At 49.1% G+C, this 14,016-nt stretch overlaps 1 protein-coding gene across 1 annotated transcript in view; it reads right to left on the minus strand.

Moving 5' to 3' along the window:
* The window catches only part of LOC147665964 (interleukin-1 receptor type 2-like), a 95,226-nt gene that overhangs the window by 48,687 nt on the left and 32,523 nt on the right, over positions 1 to 14,016 (minus strand). Inside the window, exon 3 of the mRNA XM_086949374.1 lies at positions 12,213 to 12,278. Coding sequence (XP_086805500.1) covers positions 12,213 to 12,278 — 66 coding nt within the window. The remainder of the gene's footprint in view (positions 1 to 12,212; positions 12,279 to 14,016) is intronic.

Genomic DNA, 14,016 nt, shown 5'->3' on the forward strand with positions numbered 1-14,016 from the left:
GGGATTGCTCCACTTTTTTGGCACAACCCTGACGCCAAATCTCTTTCCTTAAATCTCAAAATGCGTTTAAATGTACACATGATATACCTGATAATAATATGTGTGTGGTTTTAATATCTGATGTCACTCTTGTGATGTCACTTCCAGTGAGGTCACTTCCTGTGATGTCATGCGTCGTGACATCATGCGGTGTGATGGCACACGTCACGATTTCACTTTCATACTGCCTAACCTGGTTAGTCCCCCCACTTCTTTTCGTAGTACTTGTGCCCTGAGTTTAATTATCTATATCACACATACCTGCACCCCGCACAGATAAGAAGCACGTACCCGGAAGCGTGTTCGACCTCCCAGTGCAAGAAGCGGTATTTATACACATGTATAGCTCTGCTCTGTAATAAAACGCTACTGTGGGAGCTGTTGGAGCGCGCTTCAGAGGCAGTGAGGGGACTGGTACCCAAGAACATCGAAACTTGTCAGTTGGGCTCCTCCACAAGCACCAAGGCCACTAAACATGTCTGTAGGCTTATAGACCTCCCACTGGTGCTGGCAAAGAGGCGCATAGTGTCGTCATTGAAGGCGACGGTGGCCCTAGATCTTGATGAGTGGTTGAGAAACCTTCGGACATATGACCTTCCCCCAACGGTCTGCCGCTGAAGTTGCAGTTTTATCAGGTCCACCAAACAGCGGGAGGATTGGGGACACTTTCCTGGCAAAGGTAGAGGCCAAATTGGACACCCATATGCCTTAGAGTACTGACTGACTTCACACTGCCCTCTCGGATAGAGCTGACAACCCTGAATCCTAATAATTGATGAACAAATAGACGGCAAATCTATTTGAAGTAGTAGTGCAACTCCTGAGCATTGGACTGACCCTCTTACCTTTGAGTCCCCCCCCCCACCCACCCTCCACTAATACAGGTGTGACTAAGAGATTACATGATAAGCTTATGGTAACATGAGTAAGGCACTAGTGACACCACACCTTGGGCGTGCATTTTAAGTCTTCCCATGGCTCCACTTCTTTTTACTTTAAATGGTTTGATTGTTTAGTTGTTCAAGGGTATCCCGACTTCTGGGTTGTAATCATTGTGTAAAGACATTACTATATTGCATACACTGAATTGCAATATTGAGAAAGTGTAACGCTAACTACCTGTTTGTAACTTACTGCTTTGGGACCCAATGGAAATAATCAATAAGGAGATACAGTAAAAATAAAAGTGTTTTTAAATATTTCACATAGACTTTTACATATATTTTAAAGGCATACTGATCTGCATGATAGGTTAAAAGACCCTGCACCTATCCTCCATTATACAAGAGTAAGACTAAAATACATATTTTTCATTTTGTCATCAATATTTGTTCAGCTGTCCAACCTCCTCAATAAATCCCTAACAATAAAAATGTATCTCATGAAACCTTTGCAAACAACAAATAGACAATGTATCAATATAAAATAGGAGACTTCCTTTCCCCTCAAAAACCTTCAAACTGAATATCACTAATAACCAAACATCCCACATTCCCTCCTAGAGAGTCACAAGCTCTGATGAAAACCTTGTGTGAAATTGGTCCATTGCAGGGGTTGAAACGTGTTGCTATGTAAGCAAGGGCCACGATTTTGTTAAATTTTAAATTGTGAGGCATATCCAAGACCCCGCTTTAAAATGTTATCTCTTGAAATTGATGTTAGTTATTAAAAAAAGTAATTGTAACAAAACTCCAACATAGAGTGCACGATTCACAAAGATAACTTACACTTGTGAGTAAGTTACTACTTTTTGGCTATTCTCAAAATCAGAATTTAAATTTACTCCAAAAGTGTAACTTACAGGGGGCGTGGCCACGAGGGCGACAATGGCGGACGCAGCTTCTTAGAGCTCCCGCCGGCCCGCTAATAATCCTTCAATTTATCCTGACCCCGAACCTGCCTTTGGCCACGCATTGATAGCGGAGGAGGCGGTAGACGGAGTGCACCCTCCGGTGCCGCGTTTGGGGTCCCTGGTCCCTGGTTTGCGTGCTTGGTGGCGGCGGCGCCCCCTGGGCCTACAGACCGCGTGGAGAGCCGGGGCCTCGATTTCATGCCGATCCCGGCCGGAGGCTCCAGACATCGGCCGGCTTGCGCGCCGGCCGACACTGTGTTACTGCAACGGACTGCGGCCGGGGGGCTGGGGCAAGAACAGCGGAGCCCCCTGCCACCTATAGAACACTGAAACGGCCGAGGATTGCGAGGGAGCGGTGTCGGAAGTGAGCCCTCGGATCGGAGGACTGATCCGGTCCCCCTGGGCTGCCGGCGGCCATACTTGCCTCGGGACTGGGGGCGGAGTGTCGGCGAGCGAAAGGACGTGCTCAGCCTGGTGGCCCAGTTGTGTGTGGACTCCTGTAACTTGGCCCCCGGGTGCCGTGAGCCCTGTGGCCCCGGGGGCGGTGTGGTGCCTGAATTGCCCTGGAGGGAGCCTATCTGCTGGGCTTACATGTGAGGCGGTGTGAGGAGCCCAGGAGCAGACGCCGCCTCCTCTGTGTGGGTGCCGGGGTGGCCCAGTGAAGCGGCGCTGCCTGATCGTCCTGAGCCCGGTTGCCCTGCTGTGCCCGTCCTGACCCTCAGTTACGGGCAGGTGCCTGGAGCCAGTGCGGCGGCCGGGGTGGAGCCAGTGGTTCGGGACCAGGAGTATCGTGGACGCATGGAGGTGAGGAGCCGGACTACATACAGAGATTCCTGGTAGGGCGGGTGAGCCCTGCACGTGGCCCGGGGTCAGGGGCTTTGCTGTGGTCCTGGCCCGAGGAACGTTGGTGACACTTGCACCTTGAGTGCCTGGTCAGTGGTGGCGATTAGTAGTGGTGATCCGGGGCGGCGAAGTGCCCTGCGGACCTCCTGGCCTTGGTGTCGGCAGATCTGGACCCTCTGGGTGGACCTTGCCTTTGATCTGCGGAGTGTGGAGGGTCGGCCACGGGCACATAGCGGCCCGCCTGCATTTCCTGACCATGACCCGAGGCGGGGGTGGCAATGGTTCCGCCAAGCAAGGGCCAATTGATAAATTTACTGGACCCAGTGGGGGTTCTGGGGCTCCTAGGGGCAGCCAGAGCGCGGGCCCAGACAACGCGGCCCTGATGGCAGCCATTACACAGTCACGGGACATGTTGGACGCTAAGATCGGCGCAGTGGGAGCTGATGTCATGATGCTACGACAAGATCTCCGCAACGCCGTCGCCCGCATAACGGAAACTGAAACCAGGATCACGGAGTGGAGGGGGCTGTTGGCGCATTGACACAGAAAGTGGCGGAGATGGACAACATCCAGAAGGGGCTGGTACTGCGCGTCGAGGATGCAGAAGGACGTGCGCGGAGAAATAACCTGCGCTTCGTAGGATTTCCAGAGGACTGCGAGAAAGGGCCCATGGATGCATTCTTGACACGGTGGCTTGAGAGTTGGCTTCCCCCGGATGTCCTGTCGCGCTGTTTCGTGGTGTAACATGCACATAGAGCCCTAACGCAGAAACCACCAGTGGGGGAACGGCCTCGGCCGGTCATTGCTAAAATCCTGAACTTTCATGATCGAGACACCATACTCCGGGAAGCGAGGGCCAAAGAGACTCTGCTGTTTGACAATCACAAGATAATGATCTTCCCACACTATACCAAACAGGTACAGCAGCAGCGCCACTCCTTCCTGGCGGGGAAGGCTAAGCTGCGGGGCTTGAAGATCCAATATTCATTGCTATATCCAGCCCGCCTTCGGGTTGTCTTCCAATCCAAGACCCACTTCTTTGATACCCCGGAGGCTGTGTTCAGGTGGACGGATGAGACGGTCAGGCTCCGGCCGAATGCCCAGCCGGGCCTGGGCTCCGGGCCGTCGCGTGGGTCGTCACAGGAGAGGAGCGACACTGCCGTCAGTGGTAAACGGCACAGGAAGTCTCGATCACGACGACGCTCCCTGTCCCAGGGTGGCCTCCCGGATGGGACCCAGCCTGACACCGATCAGTCAGGGAAAGAAAACTGAGCAACATGGGAGTTCGGCCTTCGATACTTAACCCTCGTCCTTTGTTGGGATCTACAGGGGGCCCGATGTGGCTGCTCCATCAATCGAGTGGATAGTGTCAGCCGAAGTGTGACCTGAATATTGGCTTGGCTCAAGGGAACTGGCGCCGGTGGTGTCTGACTGCCCTGATCTACTCGTGTTCTACAAACTGTGGTACAATGGGGTTCGGGGTACTGACCTGTAGGGCGGCCCAGTCCTCTCACGGATGGGGGGTGGCCCTGGGAGCAGGTCTTGTTAGTTGGGGGGAGTAGTTGGGATCCATTGGTATGGTGGGCTTTGGGTGCTCCGTTTTGGGCCTGAAGCTCCCCATGCCGCGACAGGTACTTCAGTGTTTTATGAGGTATAGGGGTGGGGGGCAGGGACTTGGAGTTGAATTGTTGGGGGGTGGGGTTGGTGGGTAGATATGGGGGGGTAGGGGGTATGTTGAGGGGGGTGCACGTGATTCCTGCTGCATTGTTATGGATGGTGTTGGGTGCCGGGCCGGGTCCTGGGGGCCTCAGAGACTTTTCCATCGAGATAATGGTTGATGTATCGGGGCGGGATCTAGCTGGTGACGCTATGCGGATATTGAGTTGAAATGTCAGGGGGCTGTTGGACAAAATTAAGCGTGGGGCAGTCTTGCGCTGGGGTAAGAGGGATTCAGCCGATGTGATGTTACTCCAAGAAACTCATATGCTGGGTACAAAGGCACTGAGTTTGCAGCGATTTGGTTTCCACCAAGTATTTCATGCAGGGTTTTCCAGGGGCTCGAGAGGGGTGGCCATTCTTATCCACCGTAGGCTGTCGTATACCCACGAACGTCACTGGATTGATCCCCAGGGTCGTTATGTATTCGTGAAAGGCACGATTGGTGCGGAGCCGGTGGTATTTGGCAGTGTGTATGCCCCCACCCTTTACAATGGTCCTTGGCAGAGAGACTGTTTGAATTGTGGGCCGAAATCCCGGACGCTTTGGCCGTGATAGGTGGTGACTGGAACGATGTTGTGGACGTGTGCTTGGACCGACGGAGGTTGCAGGGGGTCGCAGCTGCGGCCTCCCCTACACGGCTGAGGGCAATGATCGATGGGCTGGGCTGGGTGGATGCCTGGAGACACTTGCATGCCAGGGCACGTGAGTACACGTATGTGTCTGCTGTGCATGTCTCCTTCTCGCGACTGGACTGTGTGTTTGTACCGGGGGCCTTCCTCGACAGGGTGAAACGAGCTGCAATTCAGCCTCGGGCTGTCTGACCACTCCCCTGTCGCTGTGCAGATTGCACTGCACAAGACGCGCCGGCCGTTTCGGTGGCGGATGTCCTCGTGGCATCTCCAGCAAGCAGACTACACACAGCATATGCGTAGCGCGATTGCCCACTATTGGCAGGAGAATCTAGCGGAAGGGGTTGACGGGGTGACAGTCTGGGAGGTCATGAAGCCCACTCTGAGAAGCGTTGACATTGCATGGTGTGCTGCCGCCCGTCGTTCTCGACGGGAGGCCATTGTCGCAGCTGCGGAGCGGGTGGAAGTGTTGGAGAGACGGTGTTCGGAGGTAGGGGACGAGTTGGCGCTACGACTGCTCCTGCAAGCGCAACAATCCCATGCCTCGGTCTTAATGGACGAGGCCAGACAAGCGTGGCTGGCTACTCGGAGCAGGGTCTACCAGTGGGGGGACAAGTCCTGCACTATGCTCCATAGGCTGTGTCAACAGACGCTGCAACCGCTTACGCTACCAGGTCTCACTGACGGGGAGGGAACAGCCATAACGGACCCTGCGACTCTTGCGGCGAGCTTTGCTACCTACTATGCGGAGCAGTATGCTCCTCGGGACGGTCTCCCACCGGATGCAATTGATCAGTTCCTTACTGATTTTCCCCCCCGTGCAATATCACACGAGGCCAGGTTAGCCTTGGACCTCCCCTTGACGGCGGAGGAACTGGGAGATGCGTTGGGCCAACTCAACGTAGGTAAAGCGCCAGGGCCGAGTGGGTTCCCCAGTGAATTCTACAAGAAATTCCACCTACAGCTTGGGCCGCACTATAGGCGGGCGTTGGAGGTTGCGCGGGAAAGGGGTAGCTTGCCGTCGGACTGGCGTCAGGCAGAAATTGTGGTCTTCCAGAAGCCAGGTAGGCCCCCCGATCGGCACGAGTCATATCGTCCCATATCCCTGCTCAACTTCGAAGCCAAATTGTTGGCCAAAGCGCTGGCGAACCGTCTTCTCCCATATATCTCGGACCTGGTCCACCCGGATCAGGCCGGTTTCATGCCACATCGGGCGACGCGCCACAACATCAGGCGTGCACAGGCGGCGGTGGACGCTGTGGGGGCGACCGGGGAGCGGGCAGCGTTGTTGCTGGCAGATATCGACAGGGCGTTCGATTCGGTCAGCTGGACTTACCTCTTTGCCCTCTTACCACGTCTCAACTTGGGCCCGGTGTTCGTCTCCTATATTAGGCTGCTATACACAGACATCACCGCCTCGGTGCGCGTATCCGGGGCGATTTCGGAGAAGTTCCCCATTGCCAGAGGGACCCGACAGGGATGCCCCCTATCCCCTTACCTCTTCGCACTGGCCATGGAACCGCTGGCCGCGTGGGTACGCATCGATGCACAGTATCGTGGTTTTGTGTGGGGGGCGGACCTCTCGGACAGAATCGCGCTATACGCAGACGATGTCCTTTTCTTTATGACTGACCTTCACCGCTCTGGCCCCCGAATACTGGAGATAATGCAGGTCTTTGGTGAAGTGTCGAGTCTTTTCCTCAACCCGCGCAAATCGACTCTGTGGGTGCTGGGTGGAGAGTTGGAGACGTACCCCTGGGCCTCGGCCCTGCGGGTAGCGGTTGGTGGTCTAAAATATCTAGGAGTCTTCCTGTCCGAGTCTGCCACAATTGCATGGGAGCGCAATGCACTGTCGGTGTGGGACAGAGTCCAATCGGATGTCAAAACCTGGTCTTGCATGCCCCTTAATATATATGGCAGGTCTGCCATTTTCAAAATGGTCGCCCTCCCGCGGCTCCTGTACCAATTGCAAAACCATCCATATAGGGTTGACCCACAATGGTTCCGTCGCGTAAATTCAGTACTGGGCCGCTTTCTGTGGGCAGGGGGCGCTTCTAGGGTAGCACTGCGGACTTGCTTTTCATCCACGTACTGTGGAGGTCTGGCTACTTCAGACCTCCTGTCCTACTATCAGGCTTCCCATCTACTGGTTCTGAATTAGTGGTGGTACGGCGACCACAATGACCCGGCATATGCACTGGAACACTTCTTGATGGGGGATGCCAAAATACATACCCTGTTATACTCGGCTAGGCAGCGGAAGAAATTGCCGCGGGTCACTCAGGTGGTCTTCGTAATCTGGAGACAGGCGCTGCGCCGCATGGGCTGGTGGGGTAGGCTGACGGCGGAGACTCCACTTTGGAATAACGGACAGCTTCCCGCACTTGCTTCGTCGTCGGGGTTTGGTGGCTGGGACGCCATCGGGATCTCCTCGCTTGGCCATGTTCTTGCGGGGACTACCCTCAAATCCTTTCAGGACCTCAGTTCCGAATTTAACATGTCCAAGTCCCAATTCTTTAAATATCTGCAATTCCGTCATGCACTCGCACCGAGTCTGGTAGGGCTGGACCAACTTCCCGAATTTAGCCCAGTGGAGGCCAAACTTTTCATGGGAGATTTGGGGGATAAGAAAGTCTCCAAAATATACCAAACGCTTGTCACTCACTGCTCCTCTTCTCTCCTGTCGTTGAAGGCCTCCTGGGAGACAGACATTGGCCCGTTGGATGAGGATGACTGGAGGGAGGCCCTAGAGTCCCCTCGTGGGGCTGCCATAGCTGTGCGACTCCGGTTCTTACAGTTCAAGTACCTGCATAGGGCTTACTACACTAGGGAGAGACTGTGGAGAGCTGGCCTCATTGCTGCCCCGGAGTGCCTGTGCTGTGGTACTGAGAGAGGCACGCTTTTGCATACTGTGTGGTCCTGTGTGGGTCTGACCAGATTCTGGAATGGGGTGTGGGATTGTTTGTCAGACGTACTGGGGTGGGACCTTCCCCGCACACCCAGGCTGGGTCTTCTTCATATCCTAGAGAATGTAGGTGGGAACATCTACAAGCGCCACCTTCTGCTGCTGGGCCTGGTCGTGGCCAAACAAGATCTGGCGAGAGCCTGGAAAAGCGACCGTGCCCCCCCACTTAGTGCCTGGAAAGCGGGTTTAGACTTTCTTATGGGGCTAGAATTGCCTGTGTTTGAGGCCAGGGGATGCCCCCGGAAACACTACAAGATCTGGAAGCGATGGGCGGACTACAGGGGATTGACCTTGGAGCCCCCAGTTGACTTAGAAGATGTACAATCGGCTGATGGAGATCTCGGGGCCTTGGAGGGTACTTGATGCCTACTGTGCTTTACCTGTATATTGTGGTGGAAAGTGAACACGTGCACTGGGTTAGGGTGGGATTAGGAGTGGGTAGCGGGGGGAGTTTATCTGTTGGGGTATTTAGCGGGGCATGGGGATGTGGGAGGGGGCGATTTACGAGTTTAGGCTGTATATACATCCTGTTACATGTATGCCGTTGACAGCGTTCTCCTGCTTGTGGAGAACTGTACATATGCCATGCCTAAACTTTTAATAAAAGCAGTTGTGAAAAAAAAGTGTAACTTACATGTCTCCACTAAACTGATTACCCTGGGGTTATTGATGAACTGCAGGGGCTATTCACAATGGTAACTTATAGTTTGTGTAATTTACTCTGAACTCTTTTGAGTAATTTTGCACTTGGATTTTGTGAATAGCCAAAAGTAGTAAAGTTACTCAAAAGTGTAAGTTACCTTTGTGAAAAGCCCCTGCAGTTTGTGAATAGACCAACGGCCCTTAAATTTGGTTGAGACATGTAGGTTACACTTTTGGAGTAAATTTACTCGACACAGGCACCCCAAAAAAACTCCAAAAGATGCTGCAAAACATCCAAAACACCTCTGCCAGACTCATCTTGAACATCCAGAGCCACATCACCAGCCACCTAAAAGGCCTCCACTGGCTCCCGGTCAACAAAAGGATCACCTACAAGCTCCTCACACACTCCTACCAAGCCTTCCACTACACCTGACCCACATACCCCAACCACAGTCTTTCCTTCCACACTCCTACCAGACATCTACGCTCTGCCCATCAGGCCCTGGACACCAACCCACGGATCCGCAGGACCATTGCTAGAGGTAGATCCTTCTCCTACCTCAGAGCGAAGACCTGGAACTCCCTGCCTCTGCACCTCGGGCAATCACCATCACTGCCTCAATTCAGGAATTACCTCAAGACCTGGCTCTTCGACTGAAGAACAGACCCATCGCCCCTCCACCCCTCCCCCCACACCGTCTCGGCACCTTAAGACCCTTATGGGTGAGTAGTGGTGCTGTACAAGAACACTGATTGATTGCTAGGATTTTATGAATAGCCAAAAAGTAGTAAACTTACTGAAAAGTGTAAAGTACTCAATTCAATTCAATTCAAAAACTTTATTTGATCATTTGTTGACAATAATCATAAAAGAACATGCATACATGAATCGATAAAATACATATAAATACAGCTGATTAAAAAATAATCATGTAGCAAAGGACATATTTTTCCTCAGGTGTACCGACTTTAAAATAAATACAGCAGTAAAAAAACAAATGTCCTGCGAATCAAGTCCGAATAAAAGCCTCATGGCGGATTCAGTAGTGGATACATTATATTTTTTTAAAAGTGGTTTCAAATAGGTTTTACGGAGATGAAGATAAAAAGGGCATAACAATAAAAAGTGTTCCGAGCTTTGCTTTGTAATCCCATCACATACAGGGACAGGGGGCAATAGTGTGAGTCTTAATATGTGGACACGCAACAAGCAAATGAACGGTCCCCATCGGCAGTCTTGTCAATACATATTGGTGAGAACGGATGGTAACCATTTTAAGGTATCCTGCGAATCCCGGTTCCAACATGTTATACTTATCGTAAAAAACATGTGTAGATACTGAGAGGTGGCAGCATTACGCTTTACAGTACTAGCCCTCATATAAACGTATTTAAGCTCTTTCTTGGGGATGTCTATAACACTAAGTGGGTTATCACACACATATAAATTAAAGACATCTTTAAATACACGAATAATATAATTCAGCCAGGGGATACGGGAACATTTATCCATGTGGAGACAATCTAAAATGATCTTTTTTGTGAACCCTGTCTGCTCCTTAATCCAAATAGATCTCCATACTAAAAGTGGTCTTAAACTTATTAAATGTAAAGTACTCAAAAGCATAAGTTACCTTTATGAATCAAGCCCAAAGTGTCTAGAAACAAACTACACAGTTTTTTTTTGTGATTGGTGGTGAGAGTAGAATCCCCACATTTCGAAATCATGCACTTTTGGCACACAACAAAATGTTTTGATATATGTTTAAATTTGAGATTACTGTAGTAATAAAATTGGTAAATATTGCAGACTTACTCTTCAATTGTATTAAACTGAGAATGGAAAAGGTATAATGTGTGCTCAGATTAGGTATAGAAATGTACACTGAATGGTACACACCTTAATATCAGATGAGTGAAATATTTATTTCTAAAAGCAGGAGGGGGATCATTTCCCTAATTGAACGATTCTTGAGCAATCGAGCATCCCTTTGCTGGTAGACACCCATGGCTGCCTAGCATAGCCTTGTCATAGTTAGGAAGGTCTGGGACCCTGTAGAAGGGAACTGGGTACTGTTGGTCCAAGTTTGTGGTACAGCTCAGATTGTGAGGAAAGAGGCTATCTGACCTGATCCTTGTCATAGCTCTGCCTCCTCCTCTCTTCAGTAAGTGCCCCATTCAATGCCACCTCAGCCTGGATGACAAAGCACCCATGGCCATTGCCAGCATCACTCACCTCTCCTTCAGGCTCATCAGTAACTGGCATTTTAGACCAGGAAGGTATTGTAAAGGTAGCAGAACTGCTGAGGTCTGTACTGCCATTAAGCGGACCTTGTCGTGGCACGACCTGCTCTTCTAGTGTTAAAGGGCTACCCCGGGCTTATGATTGGTGCACAGGATGAATCTTCTGCCCTAAGGTACCTTTTGGTGTACACCCTACCAACATAATAGAGCTTCATGCTAAACCACAGAGTAGTAACCCCACAATTCCCTCCATGCAATACTTACTACTACTTCACACCATTCTCTGTCCTACAACAGCTAAGCCACACCCACATAGGGCCACATAGCATAAGACCTGATGGCACACCTCTCGACATCAAAACCAAGGTGAGTAGCCAGTTCTTCACACCTCATAGTAGCCTTCGCACACCATTGCTTTGCAAATGAGTAATTAACTACTTTTAATCTGGGATTCAGTTAGGGATCTGCCTGCGACACTAGAAGGGATGCTAGTGTGTAGTGTGTGGGTGTGCCATACAAAATACTACAACTATGAGCTCTTTATTGCAGCATTAGCACACATACTCCTTCTGCTTGTGAAGTTTCCAAACAGAATTATAAGAAAAGCCCAAGAAACATTGAAACAATTTCCAGTCTTGGGTGTCAGAAGGGATACCCCAGGCAGAGAATAGCCCTATTCTGGATCCCTGCTTTTCCATTCTATATCTTCAAGCTTCATGAAACTGGTGTGTTGTTCCACTTAGACATGTAGAACCTGCTCTTAAGAATGAGTTTTGCCTGACAATGCCTTTCTGAAGGAGATAGTATGAGCTGGTGGTTTATTTGAGACTTCTAAGCCACAAATGTGGGAGGGGTTTCTAAAGAAGAAAGGGGACAGAAACATATATTGCAAAGGTATGAGCAGGGCAGGCAGACTTGATATAGACCAATCATCTCACCAAGGTTTGACAAGGCCAGACTGCACAATAAAATTGCAAGCAACATAACGTACCATAGCATAAGAAATAGAAAATGATATCTGAGCTTCTCTAATCTCTACACTTCTTAAATCAGTCACACATACTACAGCACAACTACAGATCTATAATTACCTCTTTTCTACTTTATCAAAACACCCGGACGTCCCACTGTCACTTTTAATTGCTCTTTTATTCCACACAATTATGATTAAAAAAAATATGTTTTATTCTAAAACCTAGCAGTAGCCGGAATTTGTTCTTCCGCAGATTTTTGACATTTTCAATGCAACACTGAAAAGTGAAGCCAGTGTACTTACCGGAAGTTGGAGTGATTGTGGAATTCATCGGGGAAATTATCTTTGGCCCAAACTTGGTGACGACATCTGGAATATAAGTTGAAGGTTTAATTAATCGACAATAGTCGGGCAACCCCATAATCTGTAAAGAGAACTGACCTAGTAGCGGCTACCCAAGTGGTTAGCATGCCCTGTTTCCAGGTCTCGTAGGATGACCGTGTATAGAACATTAGAGTAGAAGATCACAGGACAATCATAAAGGAGCCTTTATCAGAAGGAAGACCTCTTTTCCAGTTTCCTGGTTACTACTAAGCGTCGCCATCAGAGGGTAGGAGGCACGAGCTTTTCATTTTAGACACTAAGATTCTGGTTAGCATTACCAAATTCAATAGGATGTGAAGAAATAAATTCTAAGATTCATTCACTTCTGAAACCTTGTGTATCTCCCAAGCTCTTCATCTGTTGACCACAGAAAAGTAAAAATCCTCGCCCTAAGAGACGAGTCCATATAGTGTGCTAATAAAGTGTCATTAATCAATCAGCAACCACCTCTTTCAGCTTGAATACCTCATGGTATTCACTAGTCCACTAACCTGTTATAGTTGGACCAATAGTGTGGCTGGAGACCACTGGCAAATGCATAGCTAGGGAGCAAAAAGCAAATGCAGGCACTACCCCCCATTCAGAAGGACGCAGGATGTCCCAACCAGGTTGCCCATATGTAATGGACGTGTGATGGGAACAGGTGTTCAGACTTGCAGGTCAGACTAAGATTTTGTATTTTATTTAATTTTTTTTATTAGCTTTACTGATAAACAGTAGATTAATCTAACTTTTAATTAATAAGTCAGTCAGTCAGTCAAAATGTCTTTATTCGATTAATTAAAATCATAAAAGAAGAACGAGCAATACACGGTAACATTTCATCATGACACATAGTAATACATACAGAAGAATTTATAGATTTATAAAAAAAATTTATAAAATTTATAACATTTATAAGAAACCCTAAAAACACGTTATACAAGAATAAAATTGTACCATAATCTAAAAAATTTATTTGAATATAGAAGGTAATCATTGATCAGAGACAAAGTGCCTGGCGCTAAAGCGATGCTTGTTTATACGTGCGCCAGCAACCAAAAAACTAGCAACATGAAATGCCACTTTTAGATTAGGTAAAAGTTGCAGAAATAGCATAGCTGGTTTGACTTGAGTAAAACCCATATTGCACAGTATAGGCAGCAAGAATTTTTTTCTGCTCTCTTTGTAATGACCACAGAACAGGATAAAGTGCGTTGTGTCTTGAATAGAAAAATGGTCACAATCACAAGGATCAGCATTTTCGGGTCTAGACCACTTTTTAAAATTGCCCAGTATAAAAGGAATTAAATCAAGGTGGAATCTTGTTAGGAGGAAACGATGGTATGGTTCCATACCTGGGACAGTTATTATCGTACAATGTTTCCTAACCGTGTGTTTGTTCAACTCTGTGGCTTCCCTCTCCAGGACATAACGCTCACTCAAAAGATTTTTGACTGTCTTTATGTCTTCTAGATTTATCAAATGTGGGGAGGAAAAAAGTTCAGGTCGGCCAACTAGAGTTAGCTGCGTCTTGACATATTTTAACCAAGGAATGTTATAAACATTGTCCAGGGCTAAAGAATCTTTAAAAATGTGATGGTTTAGAGTGAGCTCCTGATTGAACCACACTTTCAACCAACCAATAACTGGGGCTGCCTTCAGGATGTCGGTAATGTAGCCCAATCCAAGCTCTGTGTGTATTATGTATGTAGAGATTGACTGGGGGACAGAGAGCAGAGTT

Source organism: Lissotriton vulgaris, unplaced genomic scaffold (genome assembly GCF_964263255.1).
Source record: "Lissotriton vulgaris unplaced genomic scaffold, aLisVul1.2 SCAFFOLD_1529, whole genome shotgun sequence".
NCBI lineage: Eukaryota > Metazoa > Chordata > Amphibia > Caudata > Salamandridae > Lissotriton > Lissotriton vulgaris.